Source organism: Crotalus tigris, unplaced genomic scaffold (genome assembly GCF_016545835.1).
Source record: "Crotalus tigris isolate CLP2741 ecotype Arizona unplaced genomic scaffold, ASM1654583v1 scf7180000019068.10715455, whole genome shotgun sequence".
Classification (NCBI taxonomy): Eukaryota; Metazoa; Chordata; class Lepidosauria; order Squamata; family Viperidae; genus Crotalus; species Crotalus tigris.
The window spans coordinates 193,702-216,517 of NW_024097358.1; the positions used below are offsets into that span (position 1 = coordinate 193,702).

The following is a 22,816-nucleotide window of genomic DNA, read 5'->3' on the forward strand; positions in this document are numbered from 1 at the left end:
TACATTGGACCAGGAAGATGTGGTCAGAAATCTACAGAAAGCAATAGACTTAGGAAGCTGGCAATCCTGTGAACCAACAGTATTTCGTCTTTTACACTGTCATACTAAAAACTGAGGAGCTGTGCAAAATGAATCTGCAGAGCACAGAAAATCAATTCTTTCAGACTCATTCCCACCACTGATGACAGGTACCCCAAAACAGGTTGAGGAACCTTAAAAGTTATTTGAGTTATCCCTCATCCACCATCAGCCATTACTGGTTATGATGGAGATTCCCATCGGTTTAAACCAGGGGTCTTCAAACTTGGCTCTTTTATGACTTTTGGACTTCAACTTCCAGAATTCCTCAGCCACAAGTCATAAAAGGGCCAAGTTTGAAGACCCCTGGTTTAAACTAAGTGCTTGAAATAACCGGTTTAATTATGTACTTAAACAGAGGTATAATTCAGTAACAGATTTACATCTCGACACAGAGGAAAGACATCAGATTTGTAGGCAGAGACTTTAATTTTCAGAAATGAATCAAGAACATTAGCTGTCCTTTTTCTGTGCTTTTACAAATACTAAAGGATCGAGTTAGCTGAAAAACAAAATTTAAAAGTAACAGGATGCCGTATCAGCATTTGAGCTTATAATTTAAATAAGAATTTTGTGCAAACAGTGCCTACTGATCACATGAAAAATATACAATTTTGTTATGTTCTGGTGTCTCTTCGTGGTATAAGGTAGTCTGGGAAAAATAGTTGGCACCAAAAAAACTGATGCTTGATGGTTTCAGTAGGTTCAATTAATGTACAATATTAAAAAGTTGGCATAACATTTTCAATGTTGTATTGGACTGTTTCGGTAAACCTTTATTCTCCTCATGAAGGGTTGGGACCTACTTTACCTGTTCTTATATTTTTTTTCCTAAGTGACATATATATTTAAATATTAAAAACCTTTGGTATTACACATAATTATTTAATGCATTGCATTATGGTTTTAGGAAAACAAGACTGCAATACTCTAAAATATGGCCATTGTACAGTCTGTTTACTCTAGAGCAATCTGGATGCTTGACAATAAATTTGGGGGTAAAAATACAGCCTTTTAAGCTTCGATATCCCATTTTTAATGGTGGTCTCCAAAATAAATGTAACAAGAAACTCCAGCTCCTACTGCATTTAAAACAGGAGAACTATTAACCCAAGCTGAATGAGCTTCAAAACAAGATAATCAAAATTGTGTATTCATATATAAAATAATTTCCCTACACAATTTTTCAGTTTCCTTGCAAAAATATTAGCTATATACGCATTTTAATTTCTGAGCAAAATTAACCAGATCTTAGAAACTTTTGACTTTGCCCAATGACCATTCAAATCTTTTTCTACGATAGTGACAAACCAGACATCAGTATTTGTTTGTAGCAGTTAGTTATTTTTGAATGTGTTCTTTAACCTCAGAGGGGAATTGCTGATGTCACTTAATCTTCGTTTTAGGAAAGACTGCAGGCTGTCTAAGATATTTCATGTATATGTTAAGGTCCTGAACTCGACAGGGCTTCGATGTGGGAATGGGGGCAAAGGGGGGGGGAATGCCTTTGTGTTACCATTCCTCTTCAGCCATTTTAAAAAGCACATTTTTGTGTTTTTTTTTAATTGAACAAAACTTAATAGACAATTCACTTCCTCAACATTACATCATTTTTAGTCCAAGTGTTCCACTGAACAGACCAGCATGATGTTACAGAAACTCATGATCTGATTTCCCCCATTAGAGAAGCCAAAGTTTTCAACCGGGTGTCCTACAGTCAGGAGGAATCCAATGTTAGCAACAGGTTGCAGAGCCACACATGCTCTCAAACAAAGACAGACACACTGAGTGCTTTTGCTGAAGAACATTTCTGACTGTTTAATGATTTGCGGCGTCTGCTTGGCGGGCCCAACTTTCTTCTTCTACTCCCGAGTCGTATTCTTCCTCTGAGGAATCTTTAGTTGGAGTCCTGTAATTGAAACCAGAAGTAAAGTCAAATGTCTGAAATAATTAAAACAGAGCTCTTATCAGAAAACATAAAGAAAGCAAGCTGAGCTCTTATTAATACCGAAATACAAACTTGCAAGTATGTAGCCTGGAACAAAAGAGGGGTTTAAACTCACACAAAGTGCTTTTTGTGCTCGATAGATTAGATATGCATATAATTTGCTGTGATCTTCAAAGCCTTTTTGTTTAGTAATATATTGCTACCATTGCTGAAGAGGGGAGGAAGTTTAGGAGAAAGGAGCCAATACCCCTCATGATGCTATTGGATGTTAATGGAGCCCTTCCCCATTAATCATGACCAGGAACTAAACCTCAGCAAATGTTGAAGGACTTCTACGAGACATAAAGATACGTTTGTGCAGAAGGATCAAGGGCGACATGATAGCAATGTTCTAATATTTGAAGGGCTGCCACAAAGGCGAAGGGGTCAACCTATTTTCCAAAGCACCAGAAGGCAAGACAAGAAGCAAGGATTCAAGTCTATCACACCAAACTACATTTTTTCTTTATACGTTGATACAGCTGAATTCTGAACATTTAACGATAATCTCCACAGTTAATCTAAATTGCCATTAGCAACTACAGACCTAATTACAGAATGATCACTTACCTAGAAAATTGTCTGAAAGGTTCTTGAGAAGATAAGCCAGCAACCAACCCAATCTTTGAAACTCAACTTTACCTGATGTATCCTGGTTCTTTCTTCCCTTCCACAACATCTTTGTCCACCTCCACACATACTATGTCAGAGTTGGGCACTTCAAACATTGGTTCCAGCAGTAACTTTTCCTAAAGTTGGGAGATGAATAGAACAGTTCAAGGTTGTTGTTGTTTAAAAAAAAAAATCATTGTGCACAATTTCTGTTTTAACAACCATCTAACAGGCAGTTGTTTGGCCTATTTCTGGATCTGAACAAAAGTGCAAAAACTGTGATTCTGCACAAGATATGCACTTGCCGAGGAGTCTACGGAGTTTCTCGGTCATCCAGGCCATGGTTGTCCCAAAGGTGCTTTTTCAAGAGGCAACTGGAGTTTCTTGTTTTTTTTTGAAAACATTTCGCTTCTCATCCAAGAAGCCGAAGAAGCTTCTTGGATGAGAAGCGAAACATCTTCTAAGAAAAACAAGAAACTCCAGTTGCCTCTTGAAAAAGCACCTTTGGGACTTCCAAGGAGACATACCAAAACGCTACTCCCTAGTTTCATGATTATGAATGAAACCCATTCCCTCCTAATCCTGCCTTGCAATCCCAAAAGCAGTGCCGTTACTGCAAGGCCAAGTGAGACAGCTCTTAGAAGTTGTGGAAATGAGGATGGAGGGCACCAACTGAAAGACAAATTTATCTGATTCACGGCAGGCACCCCTCCTCAAATGGAGAGGATGAGTACACAAAAGGTAGCAGTTGCCTTACACACCTCCCATTTACTGAAGTCACGCAAGTATCAATATATTTTTTTCCTAAGCCAGATTTTTACATCGTTTTACCTAAGACGATAAATCGCCAAATATGGACTCTCTTCCTATTACAGATATATTTCAGTTCACAGGGAAGAAACTGAAAAACCGCATTACCACAGAATTGTCTCCTATCAAGAAGGCTGTTTTTTTTTTTTTAAAAAAATGTGGTCCCTTCCCTGACTCAACCCATTACTTCCAGAGATTTTATACACAGACAAACAGAACAGGGAAGAGAGTGCAAGACATTCTGCAGTCAGACACTTAAAATTATTATATGGAGGATTAATGGCTGCAGCAATCGGGAAAAAGTCCCACTCTTACCATTATAGATCGAAGTCCTCTAGCTCCAGTCTTGCGGTCCAGAGCCAACCTGGCTATTGCCTTTAAAGCATCCTCTGTGACAGTTAATTCACACTGTAAGACATAATATTATAGACATTTCAGAATGCTACATTTTCGAATACTTGATTTCCCCCCCCCCATGAGAATTATGGTTCTGTTTACAGAAGTGTAATGGACTTAAAGGCAAAACAGATACTGTCACTACGGGTGGTCCTCGAGTTATGACAATTGAGGTCTGTTGCTAAGCAAGAGTAGCTAAATGAATTTTGCCCCATTTTATGATCTTTCCTGCCACTGTTGTTAAGTGAATCACTGTATTCTATGGATGCTAAGTGAATCTGGCTTCCCCATTGACTTGGCTTCTCAGAAAGCCACAAAAGGGGACCACGTCTCAAGGACACTGCAACCGTCACAAGTACATGCCAGTTGCCAGGCATTCAAATTTTGACCACGTGACCAGGATGCTGCTGCTACGGTCCTAAGTGTGGAAAACAGTCATAAGCCCCTCTTTTCAGGGCTGTTTTAACTTTGAAAAGGCCACTAAACAATATGTAGTAAGTCAAGGACTACCTGTAATGACACAAGAACAAGTTCCTAAGAACTCAAAAGAAAACAGATACTGACAAGCTGTCCTGAAAAAGGGGGTGTCCATCGGCCGTGGATAAGTCAAAAACCACAGAAAATAGCCATAATCTAAATCGTGTTTACATTTTTTTTATCTTTGCATCTTTAAAAAGAGATTACCCTTCAACATCACTCAAAATCAATCCACTCTTCGAGCATACACACGTTTGATCCGTAGGAGATAACATGCCGTCGTAAAAAGAGTCAAAACGGAAGTCGAACCTTGTCCATGCTGAATAACGCCTGGTACTGGGGAATGACCGCATTCCGGGGCTCCGTAAGGATCCGCACAAGCGTTTTTTCATCCAGGCTGTGCAGGGGGACGACCACTGGCAAGCGTCCCACAAATTCAGGGATCATGCCGAATTCGATCAGATCTCGGGCTTCCACGTGCCGAAGCAAGCGGTCTTTCTCTTCCATCTCTTGCTCAGAACTGGACTCACTGCCCTGGTTCGCCAAGTCGGCGGCTGCCGCAGCTCTTCTGCCTTTCCCCAGATTTGACGAGGCGCCAAAGCCGAGATACTGCAAGGCAAAACATTCTGCCTTTAATAGCAAAACAAGCTAATGTTTTTGTTTTGCGCGTGAAAATGCACGGCAAGAAATTATACAGAGACAAAGTGCACACGGTAGGAATCGTCATTTTTCCAAAACTGGGTCTTTTCCAAAACTGATAGCATAGAGAAAAACCTCTACTGTATGATTTCTCGCTTCAGTAGATTTTGAATGCAACCAAAAGAACATGAAGTCAATATGCTTTAGTGAACCGTAAAACCCATTGCTTTATAAATTAGACTGGATGTTTGTACATTTTATAGAATCAGTAAATTTGGATACGCAGAAATTCAGATGTAATATACAATGTTTTCCCCTATTTGGTTTGTAAAGCTGGAGCTTAATTATTGTCATCTCTCTTTTTTCATGAGAAGTTTAGAGTGATGTTTCAACAAAATCAACAAATGAGTCTAAATTGGATATAGCTTGTCCAGAAAATTCACAGTAGTGATGGAGCACCCAGGATTTCTGAAGGCAAGGAGGAGGGGAGAGAAAGGAAAGTAAATCTAGTCTCCATGCAGCTGGTGAAGTGAGGTTCAGTTCACGAAAACTTTTTTTGAATAAAAATTGCTAATTAGAAAAGGCACCGGCAGACCTTTCTGATTATTCGTTATCATAGATTAACATGGCTCTCCTTTTACAGTTCACAAAGTTACAAGTCATTCAAAGTTACCATTAAATGCAGAACAGTTAAGTGTCCACAAAAGTGGTTACGTTAAGTGCTGCCAATGTAAAATTACTCTGTTATTAAATTCAAATTGTCTGTTTTAAGCCATCAGCCACTTGCCTCTCCTTTACCTTGCCTAGACATCTAGCCAAACAGGAACTTCAAAGTCTTCGGACACATTTTTTCCATGTAAGCTGAACTGAATGATATTTTTTTCCCCTTTTAATGGTGACCACTGAAGATATTTAGCAGAGTTCTATTCTTTACACAGCTAAAACGTGCAATTTCCTTACTTTTTCATTTTTCCTCCGGCTGATGATTCGATCCAGACCATTAAATGCACCAGAAGCTACGAAAAGGATGTTGGTTGTATCAACCTGCACTGTTTCACCACGTAACTTGCGGGAATTCTTCTCTGGAACATTCACAATGGTACCTTCCAGTAATTTTAACAACCCCTAGGAAGAAACAGGAGAGGCCTAAGCAATGCATTCATTCTTAAAAACATGCACCGAACACCTTACAAATCCAGGTAGTTTGTGACAGTGACTAAATGGGGCCTATAGGAACCTGTCAAGCAGGCACTGAATGAATGTAAGTTACACAACCGTCCTTCTGTTACCTGCAACAGGTCTTGAGAGACAAATCAGAGAGTTCCAACGGCAGAAAATGTACGTAGCTCACGGCTGAACTGTGAAGCCTTTTGTGCTCTCTGAGCTAGTTTGCAGACATTTTATTACCAAACTAGGTAGTACCTTCAGTGTGCGTGTGTGTTTAGGTACATAAGCTTGCCCTGCCAATTTTGGCAAGGGTGTGGTTTTCGCCTACCAAAAGGTACATAAATCTGTTAAGAATGGGAGTGATGAGCTTCCATAAGCATCATCAATGCAAGTTTTCCATCTTTTAGGGTTCACTCCCACGAAAGTGTTAAGAAGGAAAAACCTGATAGGTAGCTGAGAAAGTAACTTCTGCCTCAGCCTTGCACCTCCCAGGGAGAGAAAACTGGTTCTTCTCTCAAGTCAGGGCCGGAATTTGATAATAACTGGAATTACTTCACTGGGAGAAGCAAAGCTCTCCGTACTTACCTGCTGAACCCCTTCTCCTCCCACATCCCGTAACTGGTGAATGCCGGGAACGCTGCCAATCTTATCCACTTCATCCAGGAAAACAATACCTGCAGATTAGAGGCAGTTGAAGTGAGCTGAATTACACAAGTACAATTGGCACACAGGGAACCCCGTTTTGTTCTAGGATGGCAGTGATTGGGTAGAAAATGCACCCTGGGACGTAGGCTTGAAATCAAAAGGGGTGGTCAAAGATAACGAAAAACCTGTTAAAAAAATTCTGGTTCAATAAAAAGCAAAGTTCTAAGCAGCCACCTGCAGCTGTGCTTCTAAAAAGGAAGGGCACGGGAAAGGATTTTACCTTGTTGAGCCTTTTCGACGTTGTAATTTGCGTCCTGCAGCAGCTTTGCAATGACAGACTCAATATCTTCTCCGACGTAACCAGCTTGAGTCAAAGTGGTACAATCACAGATTGCAAAAGAGACATCCAGGCATTTAGCCAAAGTCTGGGCTAGCAGAGTTTTACCTATTCATTATTAAAAATAAAATAAAATCGCAGGCGTTTCAAAAGCATTTTATTTTGCCATGGAAAATGATTACCAGTTGGGGGGTGCGATTGTTCTAGCTCAGGGGTAGGCCACCTTGGCTCTTTTATGACTGGTGGACTTCAACTCCCAGAATTCCTGAGCCAGCACGGCTCAGCTTGGAAATCTCTCCCTTTCCCCTCAGCATGGCTGGCTCAGGAATTCTGGGAGTTGAAGTCCATGAGTCATAAAAGAGCCAAGGTGGCCTACCCGTTCTAGATGAAAAAAAAAAAACCAATGTATTAAAACGGGTTCTCAACCTGTGGTCTGTGGACCCCCGTCATCATAGGGGGCCTGCAAAGTATTAAAAAAAATGTTATGATTGCGTGGGCTAACAATATCATTGTAGGTATAGTGGGCTGAAATTTTCCGATTCTTTCTTGCGTTTGGGACAGACGTTGCCCGGAAGCAGAGAGACAGGGATGCATGAAACTTTCCAAGGCTTAAAAATAAACTTTAAAAAAACAAAACAGAGAACCTGCTGCCAAATATCAATAAGGCCAGCTGAGTAGCATTAGGGCCAGTTGACCCACTCGTGATATGGAATAGATCCTTTCTGCCAGTTTATTCAACTGTATTGGCTTTCTGTGCTTTCAATTAAATGTGCCTTAGACTTTCTATTTTAATTCGTTCTTTTATTGCTTTAAAAAGAGTGACCAAGAAGACAGAACAAATGAAAAACATATACATTGTGCAACAGAAGAAAAAAAACCCCACAACTTTAAATGAAGATGAAAAAAAATATATAAAGGAAAAATTTAACAATCAATATTTACAATTCTCTATAAAATTATGCATAAATAATGCAACCGTTTATCTAACACCTATATATTTCTAGTGCCTCTATATAACTTATCATATTTTTCACCTGCTGTATTGTGTATAATACTTTCTGAATTTTATTTACAGGACTTGCGCACCTGAGCCGGTTGGTCCAAGCAGCAAAATATTGCTTTTTTCGAGCTTGATGTCATCGTGGGTAGAATCTAATACTTCACCTCCACGTTTTTCCGGAGGCATCTGTTGATTCACCTGCTGCTGCATGGATGCCCCTAAAGCATTGCCGTGCGGACTAATGCCAGCAATCTGGAGAAGTTCTGAAATACACAAGCATTCCATAAACTGAGAAATGAAGTGACTTGATAGTCCACACAGTGTGCACATTCGCAATGCCACGCATTCTTCCACTTGCCTGAAAGTTATCAGAGAGAAGAACGTTAGAAGACGGTCTTGCAGCACAAGAGCTTGGTGGACACACCTCCCAAAATTATGGATTGCTTTAACTTGGACTGTTCGAATTAGAGGCAACAGTGCAACTCACATACAACACCACATCATTAACCGTGGTTTATAAATCACAACAGCTGCACTTGCAAAAACACGCTAACTCACAGACAGACAAACAAACAAACGCTTGGTTCGGGACAAGGGAGAAACGGATTGAGCAACACAAGGATATTCTATTTAAACGGAATAAATAATTCAAATTTCCACAAAAATGACTGCTCTGCATTATGCATGGCGAAGTATACTGAAATATTTACTCTGCAAGTAATGAAAACACATCTCCGATTTCTCTTCAAGTCGTATAAATCTTTCACAATAAAGTTAGGGGGAACATTTTAAAAAGTCAAATAATTAGACCAACGATCTCAAAATAGTTTAGTAACCATAACAACAACAATATTCCCCCTTTTTTATTTAGGCTAATTAAGGAACAAAGTCTTTTTTTCTAGAGACTTTTTTTGTTGTCTATATGTATATAGCCATGCTTCAGGACCTATTCATGGCAACCATCTAAATGTAATATTGCATCTCTTTTTTAAAGAGATTAATTTAGAACTTTGTGCCCTTCCATTCATCCATCACAGCTCCCTGGACTGTCCTCTCGCTCCTGATTGGGCATCATTAATGTAAAATGAGAAAACAGCAACAACAGTATAATAGATTTCAAACACTAAAAAAATAGAATGCTTACGGATTTCAGCTATCATTAGTATCAGTAGAAACCTGAGGAACTATTCGTTTTATCTCCCCTTGTTATTTACTATGTATTTATTTATTCCAAATAAACGTTTACTACAGCAGGGTGAAGAGGCCAGGTGCGGATTACACTGAGAAGCATTTAAAAGACACAGAGCTCTCTAATCATCCCTGAAGGGGGTAACGTAAGTCTGAATAGCACCACAGCAGTCTGCAGACAAAAGTTCCCCATTAAATGCTATTCTAGCCAATAAGTGTGTCTTTGTACACAGAAACTAAGCAATCTGGTAAATACATAATCTGGTCTCTTTCTATACAGTTAGTCCTCGACTTACAACATTTCACTTAGTAACCATTCAAAGTTACAACAGCCCTGAAAAAAGTGACTTATGACCGTTTTTTACACCACCGTTGCAGCAGCCCCCACGGGGGTCACGTGATCCAAATTCAGTCAACTGACTCCTATTTACGACGGTTATGCAGTGTCCCGGGGTCACGTGATCTCCTTTTGCGACCTTCTGACGAGCAAACTCAATGGGGAAGCCCGACTCACTTCACAACTGTTGTTACCAACTTAACAAGCGTAACGATTCCCTTAACAACTGCGGCAAGAAAGGTCGTAAAATGGTGCAAAATTCATTTAACAACAACTGTCCCGCTTAGCAACAGAAATGTGGGGCTCAATCGTAAGTCGAGGACTACCTGTGTATGAATCCGGAGGAAGCATTCCTCACCTCAATGCCCTTTCATCACCTGTGGGTTAAAAGTGGCAAGGCTGAGACACAAATTCACCTTCACCATGAAAATGAGGCTCAGGTGTCTGGTTGCAAAATGAACACATGATGATGTTCTAAATCGGGGGGGGGGGGGTGTCAAACTGCCGGCCTGCGAGCCAGACACGTCACCAGGAAACCACAGCGACCCCCTTGCCGGTAATGGAGAAAAAGCTCCGCTACATCGCCCGACACCGCGAGTTTGACATGTCTGTTCTAAATCTTTCTTAACAGATACAGTTCAAATGCTACTCGTGATTAAGATAAGGGGGAGGGGAGGGAGGAAGAGATACTGCAGAGGAGGCCATGAGGAGAGACCACTTACTTGTAAATCTGTACTCATCCTCCCGTCTTCGTATCTCTAATTCTAAGAGACAGGATGAAAATAGTAATATGATGGAGACAGAGATATATATTAAAAAGCACTACATTTTCTTCACCTCTTGCCCTCTTCCGAACACAGGTTTATGGAGCAATGGACTTCACTGACAGCAAGGAGAACATGCACGCACCCACACACATAAACACTCACTGGTGAAATGTTTATAATTTTATAATGCAGCTGATAACGACACAGAAGGCTTGCTAATACAAGCGTCTACAGTTTGGCCGAGGCAATTGGAGTAAAAAAAAGCAAATTCTATAGCACTTTACTGTGTAGGTAGTCCTCAATTTATAACCTTCATTGGGTGACCATTCAAAGTTACAATGTCACTGAAAAAAAGTGACTTATGACTGTTTTGCACGCTTACGACGGTTGTGGCACCTCCAGGGCCAGGTGATCAAAATTCGGATGCTTGGCCAATGGTTCCTATTCATGATGGTTGAAGTGTCCCGTGGCCTTTTGTGACCTTCAGACAAGCAAAGTCAGCAGGGAAGCCAGATTCACTTAACCACCATGGCAAGAAAGGTTGTAAAATGAGGCAAAACTCGCTTAACAACTGTCTTGCTTAGCAATAGGAAATTTTGGGTTCAGTTGTGGTCACAAGTTGAGAACTACCTTCAATAAACATCTACCCGGAAAGTAAGTTCTGCTGAATTGAATAGGATTTCCTCCCAAGACTGCACTCTGCCGGGTGGGATAAAAATGGGAAAATATTACTGTTATAGTGGCATTAGATAGTGCCATCCCAAAGAAGCCTTCATACTGAAGTCTAAAGAACTTAGTAGTACTACTTCTATATTGTAACAAATCATTAGAGGAAATCAAATGCTTTGATTAAACTACACCCTTGAATAAATAAAACCACCCACTCCCACGGTGGCTGCAACAATTCTATGCATTTTTAAAATGATAATACTATTGTTGTTGTTTTTTTATCCCTCCTTGTGGCTGGAAAGATGATTTGTATTAATCTGCTCTTTAGTTTGCTTATAATAGTGTATGTGCCACACCAAAAATAGCTGTGTTGGCTTTGGCCATACACACACTTTTTATTACTGCTTATAGCAGAATCAAAGATCAAATAGTATCCTATTCCACGTTCATTATCCATAAATTCCTTATGTGAGTTTATTCACAAACACCTGAAGGAATTCCAGCTGTTAGTTCCTATGTATTGAAAGTACAGAGAACATGAAACTAGTACTGATATTTAAAACAGCTTTTAAAATATTTTAAAGTAATGGGAAAGAAAAATTGCAAGAGGAAGGCAATAAAAACATAGAACTGCTCTCGTTCCATTCCTCCATATAAAGATTTATTTTTTAACCTCAAAAAATCTGTATTTCAATTTGATTTTTTTTTTAAAAAATCATTTTTTCTGTTGCCTCTTTTAGATATATGTTTTCTATGTTTGTCTGCTTTGTTTTATTTTCTGCTTTTTTAAAAAGTTATTAAGGAAGCCTTCAGACTCATCCGGGGGACAACAGTTTTAACAAACGAGCCTTAAGTGCTAACTTGCGAAATTAAAAAAAGAAAAGGAGTACCGGCTATCTGCTTCCTGTGTAAGTAAGCTATTAATACCAATGGCCATTTGCACGAGGACAACAGGAGGAAAGATTGTGCCAAACTGTCCCTCAAGGCAACATAAAATGCTCTACCAACCTCTTGGAGTTAGAGAGGCTTGTTTTTCAACTTCAGCTTGTTGCCTCAGATTGGCCGGGATGTTGTTGTAGATTCTCTTGTAGTGATTGTACACAGCAACTGAAAGCACCTTCTTTGCGAAACACTGACCAACAACGTATTTGTCGAGGTAGTTGTAAATCTAGCAGAAAAAGCCGACAGATCCTCAACATCAGAATGCTTCATTGGTAGAGATACACAATAAAAAAAATCCAGCTGTATTTACCATTCAGCTTCTGTTAAGATTCAACAGTCTCCTTTCCCCACCACTGTTTTTATACTGTGAGCTTTTAAGATTCCTTATCTCCAGCATGTGGTGGTTTGCTTGGAGGAGTTGACAATACAGAGTTAAAAAAAAAAAATGATGGGAAGGCTCTCAGATGGAAACTGCGTCTAAGGCTCCTTTTCTAAAGCTTGTCAAACCTATAGAGCTTCAAATATTTCAGGGAAGGCCTACAAAACGATGAAAGCCAGAAGGCATTTTTGGAAAGTAAGAGGCTTTTCTTCTTCTTTAAGGGTAACTCTTGGAACAACTGAGAAGCAGTGAGATGGTACCAGTACTTTAAAAGGTCTTGGAATTGGGACAAACTTTGGGATGGACGTGAAGCATCACATAATCCATAACAGAATAGGACAGAATAACAAGAGTTTGAAGGGACCCTGGAGGTCTTCTAGTCCAACCCCCTGCTCGAGCAGGAGACCCTGCCTATACCATTCCAGACAAATGGCTGTTCAGTCTCTTCTTAAAAGCCTCCAGTGATGGAGCACCCAGAACATCTGGTGGCAAGCTGTTCCACTGGTTAATTGTCCTCACTGTCAGGAAGTTTCTCCTTAGTTCTAGGTTGCTTCTCTCCTTGATTAGTTTCCATCTGTTGTTGCATCTTGTCCTGCCTTCAGCTGCTTTATATTAGATACTGGAAGACTGCTCTCATGTAACTCCCCTAGTCCTTCTCTTCATTAAACTAGACATAACCAATTCCTGCAATCATTCTTCGTGTTTTAGCCTCCAGTCCCCTAATCTCTTGTGATTTCACAAGAGATGGTAGATTAAGGGCCCAACTAATGAGGCTAGGGTAATTTAGCTCTTCCATTTAAATTTTTAAAAAGCATACAATATGATGTCCCCTCAGCTAAGGTCAATCGGCTGTACCTTCTTGGGCGGAGGGGGTGGCTTCTGTTGGAAGGCCAATTTTACAGCTTCTGCTGCTGTCTCTGGTTCTTTAAGGATGCTTTTCTTGGAGTCGGCTTCTGACAACACAACGAAGAAGTGGTGGCATTTTTCACATTTCACAAAGCGGGTGGAAGCTGCAAAAGCAATAGAATCAGAACCTGCTTGGCAAGAGCTGTTTTTCCAATCAGACAAATTAAACGGTCAGTTTGAAATACAGCACATACAAAATGAGTCAACAAGTCCCTTTACAATAAGGGTAGGAAGTGTGTGTGTGTCGGGGGGGGGGGAGGGATAGGCTTTAGTCTACAGGTGGCCCCTCAAAACTCATTTGACAGTTTTGATGTCCAAAGCACTGGTTTTTGGTAGTAGGAGGCCCCTTCCCCTTTTTCAAACTTTTTTTTTTTAAAAAAAAACTTCCTGTAGCCAATTTCACAAACTTCTAATCATGCACAAAGACTAAGTTCCAGCCATGCAAGTCCCAATTCCAGTTTCTCCTGAAAAGCCCCAGGCCATGTAGCACTGCCTGACTTTCTGCACATAAGAGATTAGTCACATGAAAACTACGGTTTGATATCTTGGTACTTTCAAAAGAGTTTTGAAAATAACCCACCCAGAAAAATGGTCTTTTCATCTACTTGAAAAACTACATACTTTTTGACTGCGGTGTTATTTATTCCTACTGTGCCATGCACATTCTTAGACAAAGGGATGACATCATATGTCACCCAGACTTAAAAACTAGTGTACAGGAATTTTCAGGATCAACGGCCATTGTTCCGAGTGGTGGCTGAGACAGCAAGTAAATAATTCCATTTCCCATTGTTTAAAGTTATCTTGAAGTATGATTTCCAAATACTTTAAACAAAAACTTTCAGTTGGACCAAATGAGGCAACCAGACTTTTTTTTCCTGGTGCTTATAAATCAGAACATTTAACTCTTGACCGCCTAGAATTTCCACTAGCTTCCTAAAGGCTTTTAAGTTCAAGACCTGAACCTAACTTTTAAAGCTTTAAATATTTGGGGTCTTGGTCAATTTATTCCCATATAAGCCCACCTAGGGTTTCAAGGATTTTTCTTACCAGCTCATCTGGAGACTGAATTTAAAAAAGAAAAAAAAAGTTTCCTACTGGAAACTGGCCAAACCTACATTTAACACATTTGGAAGACTATTTCAGTTTATTTTAAACATCAATGGAATCTTGGTGTTCCTTTTGAAATTCTTCACTTGCCTTTATGTTTCTTGTTTATAAAGTATCTTACATGATTACTGATTACTGATATAGTACATTGTACGGTTAAATAATTAATTTTGCATACCAGATTCTTCCTGTAAATGAGAGGGATATAAGTAAACTGTTCTGAGGTAATTTAGACAACTCTGTGAAGTCAAATCATAATAGAGAACACCAAATCTATTTTACTTTCTAAGTGAATTTAATTTTATTTATTCATTTAACCATGTGTATGGGATTTATCTTCCAATCAAACGCACTGAATGTCCAAATGAATTTATCGAATCTTATTCCAAAAAAGACTGGCAAAAAACTGGCCAGAGTTCTCTGCTGCAAACTGTGTATTACACCACAATGCTCATTAATCCCAAAATCATGCCTTTCAGTGGTAGTGACCAACTAATATAGAGTTTAGGTTACTGCTGATATGCATCAGTAGATCTCATTCAGGTACAAAACCCGTCATAAAAATGTTCTTTATTATTTGCTTCCTGACAAGAGGCTATGATAGCTTTCTACCCAAGCCATTTAGGTAACTATGATTTAGCAGTTTCTTTCTTTTTTGCTGCTTGTATGAATATTAATATTTATGACACGCTTTGAAGAAAACCTGGTATGTCTTAACATTTATAATATGCCATATTAATCTCTTAGAGGACTTAACAAAAGTGCTGCCTTATTCAGACACTAATCACTGAAAGGCATGTTTTAGAAAGTGGCCGTGAGATAAACTTTGTCATCCTGAATTCCTGTGAGGAATATAACTATATAAAAACATTAAAACGTATTTCACGGAAATATAGTATTAAGTTCCCTATTAAAAAAAATCATTCTTGCAGACAGTTTCTAAAACTTGAACTTATCTATTTCCAGCAATCTTAACTATCAGGACGACATAAACCTAAATTTATGATGTCACTTGAGATGCTGGAAAAGATAACTGAGATTTATGAAGCCACTTGAAATACTGGAAAATCGCGTAAAGATTGTTTTCTGGCCATGTTGAAAGATTGATTATTGAGTAAGCATTTACGGTGATAAAGCACAATTTTGGGACATGCAATACATGCCCCACCCCTTGGGTGGAGGGAAACTGCCATTTATCAATTAATGCAAAGACATCAGTAATTAGGGCTAATAAACACAACTCCACACAAAGCTGATATACTGCATATAGATCCCTCTGACGTTAACGAGAAAGATGATTTCAAAGATCAAGATTTAAGCATATTGTAAAGATTACCCAACATCAGGGCTTCTGATGCAGGTTGCATTGACAACTCCAAGAAGATCAGATGGCTGGTGATTATAGAGCTGAGAAACAAGCTTTAGTATTTACCCACCATTAAACTCTTTGATTAGAACCTGGCTGAATCAGCAAATAAAAGAGAAGGGCCAAAACAGCACAAGGACATGGTCTGTGCCAACGGTAATCTGAAGCTGTGTTGTCAGTACTTGTTATTCCAAACTCTGGATGTTGAGGTGTGGTACTTATTTCCACAGCATTCAAGAATCAATGTCTAAACTCATTTGCAAAATGACTGGCCTTCGGGACGAATTAAGTGGAGCAACTTGAAGAAATAATGCGATTTTTTACAGAAACGGAGAGAGTCAGAATATGTGTCTTCCAGAACTTACAGACAAAAGTCTCCACGTGTGTGCATAAATCACCGCACTTTGGGCATCGCAGCTGGCTTCCACCTTTGCCAGAGCTTCCGGAACTTGACTTTTTACCACTACCTTCCCCAGCAGTTTTCTAATTAAAAGGAAAAAAAAAAAGAAAGAAAGAAAGAAACAGGATCTTGACAGTCAGATAATAGCTTTATAATTAGCTACCAGGTAGCCTTCGACTGATGACCTCAACTGAGCCCAAAATATCTGGTGCTGAGACAGTTAAGTGAGCTTTGCCCTATTTTACGACCTTACTTGCCACAGTTGTTAAGTGAATCAGTGCAGTTGTTCAATAACACGGATGTAAAGAGAATCTGAGTCCCCCCCCCTTGACTTTGCTCGTCAGAAGGTCGCCAAAGGGGGGATCACATGAACCCGGGACACATAAGCATCATAAATATGAACCAGTTGCCAAGCATCCAAATTTTGATCCTATGGCCATGGGGATGCTAAGTGTGAAAAATGGTCATAAGTCCTTTTCAGTGCTGCTGCAACTTCGGTCACTAAATGAGTGATCAGTCGTGGACTACCCGTACATCTTTTGCTCCTTTGAGATCAGCAGCCACCCTCCCCTCCACACAGAACTGGGGTCTCCACTTGTAACCTTGCCCTCCATTTCTCTCCCAAACTGTGTTGTTGCGTTGTTTAAAATCCAAACACCACAACCAAATGTTCTTCAGTGAAGATACCTCTGCATGTGACTGAAATTGGCATCCTTAGTGAACGTTTAATTGTCTCATTCACTTGAAGATGTTTCGGATTCAAATGGATCAAGAAAAAAAAAAGTTGCTAAGCCTGCCAAAAAATTCAACAATTCATGTTCTGTAAACATAAGCAACTTCAAATTGCAGGATATATATATTTTTAGCAATAAACCTTTCCTTATAAACCTTCAGTTTCCTTTTCCCACTGTTAAAGCTACTCATTTACTTCCTCAAGTCAGTCCTCAGGCTGTCAAAAAGAGGGCACGGAACAAGCGGAGAACACTTCTCCATTTTCTTTTCAGTACACAGCAAAGGGAAGCGGGGCCAGGAAACTCTCATCGTTGGCAGAAAGCTCAAGTGAAGGGTGCCAGCTGCAGCAGATGCTGGATGTTGTTGCTTCTTCTGCAGGCCAGCCATATTTGCAAGCCAAAGATAATCTCCATGCAGAATATATCAAGCATTTAATCCGAAAACTACCTACGCTGAATTTTAAAAGGCACCGATTTCTAAACACGAACATGTATCGCTCAGCTTAACCATTACATCCAATACTTCAGCATAATTTATGCTCCAAATCATGATCTGTACTTCTACAAATTCCAGACAGCAAGCTTGGGTTTAAAGTAATTTGTCTGTGTTTAGTTTTTCATTTACTTAGCTTTATAAGATCAAAAGTCCTCTGACAGCATGAACACGTTGCTTAAATTCAGACAACTGCATTCCAAGTCACAGGGTTTTGTTTTTGTTTTTTTTATCAGTGACTTAGTCTGTGACCTCTGACCTGGTCCCTGTCTCTAACTGTCTGTACTAATTTGGATGGTTGATGACATGATTCAAGATGTCACTCAAAACTTGTACATTTTTTTACCTTTAAAGGTAATCCTCAACTTAAGACTGGTCATTTAGCAACCATTCAAAATTACAACGGGCCCCACCCCCCCAGAAAGATACTTATGTTCCTGATGATTCAAAGTTCTGACAGCTGTAAACCTGGCTCAGTCATGTGATGACCCACTTCACAACTGGCATGACATACGACAATAATTCCAGACTCAGTTGCGGTCATAGGTTGAAGACTACCCACTGTGGTATGTGGGATAGAGGTATGGTTTTTGAAGCACAAAAGGTGTGTACCTTACTGCTATCTCCCGAACCATCTTTACTGGCACCATCTTTAGAAGCGAAGTATGCTGGTGTTTCAGCAAACGTTCTAAAAGGAATAGTTCTTAGAGACGGAGTTTCACAAGTCCCAATTATTCCTAAAGCAGGGAAGCAGGAACGGCCACATGAAATTCCTGAAAAAGGGAAAAAAAAGAAACAAAAGATTTTTGATTATTCTGTGTACCTTTTCAGTAACTTATCCCCCACTTTGATGAGTCTACTTGTTGAACCTTGAACCCAAGAGATCATGGAATCTCATTCCCTTAAGAGACTTTCTCAACCTTGGCAAATTTAGACACATGGATTTCAACTCCCAGAAGTCCCCAGCCAACCCCTCTTGGATCATGAGTAAAAGAGCTGAAATCCAACCTTTTTAAATTTGCCAAGGTTGGAAAACCTTGCATTAAGATGTACAATCGAATTCCATAAGCAAGTCCTTCTCTTCTACGGCAAATAGTTTCCTCTCTAGACGAATACTCTTTTTAGGACTAGGGTGCAATATGCTCCAAATGCAGACTGGTTTATACAACACATAATGGGGGATACTTTCACAAGGTAATTTCTGCTGAGGAATGGCATCCTGAAGGTGCTTTTTCAAAAGGCAACTGGACTTTGTTTTTTGTTTTTGGAAAAACAAAGTCCAGTTGCCTTTTGAAAAAACACCTTTGGGACAACTGTGATCAGGAGGGCTGAAAATCTCCATAGACATGAGGAATAGCATCTGTTATAGATTAAGCCCCAAGGATTATTTCCCTGTAAAAGATATTTTCTTCTTCTTTTATTTTGGAAAATTTTAAGATGACCAACAGTCCCAAAGCAAACAAGAATAACAACATAAATACTTTAAAAAAAAGAAAAGAAATTGCCAGGGAGTATACCCTTGACCTTTCTAAAAGGACAACAGTGAAACATCAAGGATGTTGAAAATCTTTTGCCTAGCAGAATTTAGACAGCATTCCAAAATTTATTTACCACAAATTACTGCTTGTTAACTGGAACTGTATAACATTAGCATTCAAATTATTTGAGTTACAGCGTAACTCATCAATCACACAATGGCTGTCTTTGCAGAATAATAAGTTAAATTTCTGTTTTCTTCATGAATGCTGCTCTGTTTATGTCTTTTGACTCTGATGAACTTGTTCTCCTTTGCATAAATTAATTTCAGAAGCCTGTCTGTCTATGTGAAAGTACCTATTAATTCAGATTATGGCTACTGCCAAACTACAGAATGTCATTATGCAACATTCTTCTTTTGCAAGTTCAGATTTAATTTGCTGCTTTGGCTCTTACAAATTAAGCTTTGCAGAGACATCTGTATAAGAACAGATTGCGCCTGTTTTCTATACTTAACAACCAGTTCTGAATTTTAGAGTACTGTACTGGTACATATCCAATTATGCTTTGAATATAAAGGCAAAGTAGTATAACTGAACTGGTCCAATATCTGCAATTCTCAAAAAGAGATTACTGAAGAAGACATTTCAACTTCTATTTTTAAAAAACTTTCACCTTTCCATTTTAGCAGAAAGCATCACTGCTAAATTTGCAACTACTTATTTACATTTGTACTGTTCTTATACTAATACCTGAAGTATATTTGAATATTTCAAGTGTATAATTATGATTTGCCTAATACTGGTATATAATTAAAAGATCAGATAATGATATGCTCAAACTAAGAAAGGTTAATTCAAGGCCCAGTGGAATGTGGTAGAAAAAGACAGAGAGGGAACCTGAGAACAATGCTTGAAGGCAAAATAAAAGATTGAGATATAGTGATAGAAAACAATATTTATTTTCAGCTTTGGTGTTAAATACTCAGGACAATAATTCAAGACAATAAGTTGCTTCTCTGTAACAGAGCAATTACCAATGATGGATGTTAGAATGTTCATTGTGCTGGTGTGTTTTGGTAGGAACTAATCAAAAGCACTTAAAAACAAATACTGTACTCATGTTATTTTTTTGCACACATACAGTAAGCCACTGTGGCTTTTTCAGACAGAAAAAAAACAATGGCCGTGTAAAATATGTGAACCAGTCAATATGTTGGTTGACGGTGCAAAGAACATGAAAGTAGAAATACACAGAACACTTTACAGATATGGTAACTCAACCATACAGAAGCAGAATATTTATTCATTTTTTTTTAAAAAAAAGAGAGATATCACAGGCCAAACAAAATATGTTCATCTCACCCAGATCACAGCACTGTTCAAGCAATGCTTGTCAAACAATGCCTCAACACTAAATCCTAGAAAAATCTTTCATCAGCACAACGGAGCAAAGAGCTTACACAACAGTTCATGATCTCAGGATACTGATTGGGCCTTATTTTGCAGTGAGCATGAACCCTGATCAATCTGAAGCAACATTACAAAGTTCTCTTCTCCACACATGATATTCTGGCAAGACTATTTAAGACATAAACATTGTTAAGGGTAAATTGGTATATACTTATCCAAGATTAAGTCTAATGGAAACATCAATGGGACTTACTTCTGGGAAGATATGCATAGATCTGTCCTGTCAGAATAAAGTTGAGAAGAGAAAATATACAAATAAACAAGCAGAATGATATTTATGGTATCAGTTCTTTAAAAAAAAAACTCTACGAGGATCTGAAGCAAGTAAAACTTTGCTTGGCTGATGAGTGACCTTCCTTTTAATATTGTTTGCTCATTAATCCAAATTTGAAATATCTGAAATTGCCAATCAGATAATTTATATAGCTTTATGTGTAAAAAACACTAAAGAATCTTATCATAGATTTAACAGCCTTCCAGGGTCCAATTATCAGTTTTATGATAACAAAAAGGACAACAGCTGCACATAAGCAAACAAGATCTTAACAAAACTCAGCAACAATCTAACAAAACAGAATATTGTAAACAAAAAGAAAGTCACGAAAAAAAGGGCTTCTCAGAAACCAGACTGTGCAAATCTAGGCATGTCTATGGAATTGCAAGTTCTCACTGGGTTTAAGAGGGGCTCAAGAAAACTCAAACCTAAATATAGACAGTCCTTGACTTATGACAACTGGGACCAGGATTCCTGTGGCTAAGTGATGTTATTCCTTCAGTCATGTCAGACCCTTGGCAATTGTACAAACTAGGTCTCTCCACATCATTGCTAAGTAAGGAAGTTGTTAAGTGAGTTATGCCTAATTTTTCAGCCTTTTTTTGCCAAGGCTGTTAAGTGAATCACTGCAACAAAGTGAATCATGTGTTTGTTAAACGAATCCAGCTTTCCCCCATTGAGTTTCCTGGCTGGCTGTGAAACTTGCAAACAACAATCACACGATCCATCATAAAATACACGCCCAGTTGCAAGTGCCCCAATTTTGATTGCATTACTATGGGGATGCTTTAGTGGTTGTTAAGTGGAAGGACCAGTCATAAATCAAGGTTTGCAGTGCTGTTGTCACTTCCAACTGTCACTAAATAAATAGTTGCAAACTGAGAATGACCTATATATATATCATAATGGAACTCCACTTGCCTGGATACTGGGGGGGAAAGGCTAAGACAATGCAATATTATCCTGGTACAAGTATACAGGCACTCCTCAATTTACAACAGTTCGCTTAGTGACTGTTCGTAGTTACGACAGTACTGGCAAAAGTAACTTGTAACCATTTTTCACATTTATGCCTGTTGCAGCCTCCCCAGGCTGCTTTACATTCAGCTGCTTGACAACTGACTCACATTTATGATAGTTGCGGCGTTCTGGGGTCACACGATTCCCTTTTGCGACCTTCTGACCAGCAAAGTCAATGGGGGAAACCGGATTCACTTAACAATGGCGCTACCAGTTTAAGAACCGCAGTGACCCACTTAACAACGGTGGCAAGAAAAGTCATACAACGGGGCCAAGCTCAGCTTAACGCATTTCTCACTTAGCGACATCAGTTTTGGGTTCCGTAAGCGGAGGACTTCCTGTCTGGGCGAGATGCTCCGGCTGGAGGCCTCATCAACCCAGGGCAGGCACCCCCACCTTTCTCAGGCAGACCCCACTTTTCAAGCTGTTTGTTTTCATTTCCTTTCCTTTCCCTGGCTGGCCTCCCACGTCTGGCAAAGAAGGCCAAACCACCGCCAGAAAGCAAACAAATGCTCGCCAGGCAGAGAAGCAGACGGCCCAGACCTTCGCTCCGAAGCGAGGGGGATTTGCACGCGCAAAGGTGGGTGGGCGTGCAAGGCACACCTATCCCCCCTCCTCCCCCCCCAGGTGCTTCTTCTAATCTGACGGCTGCGGGGTTTGAGCCCCCTCCTGCCACTCCCCCCCCCGCAAGAAAAGGGCCCAGCTTAGGGCCTCCTTCCCACCCCGGGCCCTCCAGGGGCGCGGCTGTGGCTGATGGGTGTTGTAGTCCCCCGCCTCAGAGAGAGTAAACGAGGCGGGGGGCGGCCTCGGCCGGGCCTGCTGAGGAAGGAAGGGAGGGAGGGGGCACGGCGGCTGAGGGGGAGGGTCCGCCGGGAGGTTACCTCGGCAGGCCGACGGCAGCGAGGAGCTGACGAGTCGCGCGGCGGCGGCGGCGCAGGTGCTGCAACCGGCCATGTCCGCGCTCCGCTCCGCTCCGCTTCCCTCCGGCCGGAAGAGAGAGAGAGAGCGAGTGAGCGAGCAAGAGACAGCTCCGCCGCTCGGCCTACCCGCCGACGATGCAGCCTCGCCAGCGCTCGACGGCTTGTGTGGCGTCACGGGCCTTCGCCCCTCAGACCCGCCGGAAGAAGGCGGCGAACTA

At 40.1% G+C, this 22,816-nt stretch overlaps 1 protein-coding gene across 4 annotated transcripts; it reads right to left on the bottom strand.

The window, feature by feature from the left end:
* Nucleotides 1-483: 483 nt before the first annotated feature.
* Nucleotides 484-22,816, bottom strand: CLPX (caseinolytic mitochondrial matrix peptidase chaperone subunit X). 4 transcript variants are annotated; one of them, XM_039358844.1, is made up of 15 exons: nt 22,560-22,816; nt 20,578-20,604; nt 18,049-18,209; nt 16,178-16,295; nt 13,286-13,440; nt 12,118-12,277; nt 10,396-10,437; nt 8,235-8,411; nt 7,092-7,256; nt 6,752-6,840; nt 5,960-6,124; nt 4,670-4,969; nt 3,803-3,895; nt 2,708-2,814; nt 484-1,987 (listed from the first exon to the last, which is right to left on the bottom strand). In XM_039358844.1, the coding sequence occupies exons 1-15, from the start codon at nt 22,630-22,632 to the stop codon at nt 1,897-1,899; spliced, it is 1,923 nt and encodes a 640-aa protein (XP_039214778.1). In that variant the 5' UTR covers nt 22,633-22,816; the 3' UTR covers nt 484-1,896. The 4 variants fall into 4 exon arrangements, with proteins under 4 accessions (XP_039214778.1, XP_039214779.1, XP_039214780.1 ...); XM_039358845.1 differs by lacking the exon at nt 20,578-20,604; XM_039358846.1 differs by lacking the exon at nt 10,396-10,437 and having other exon boundaries at nt 22,560-22,815.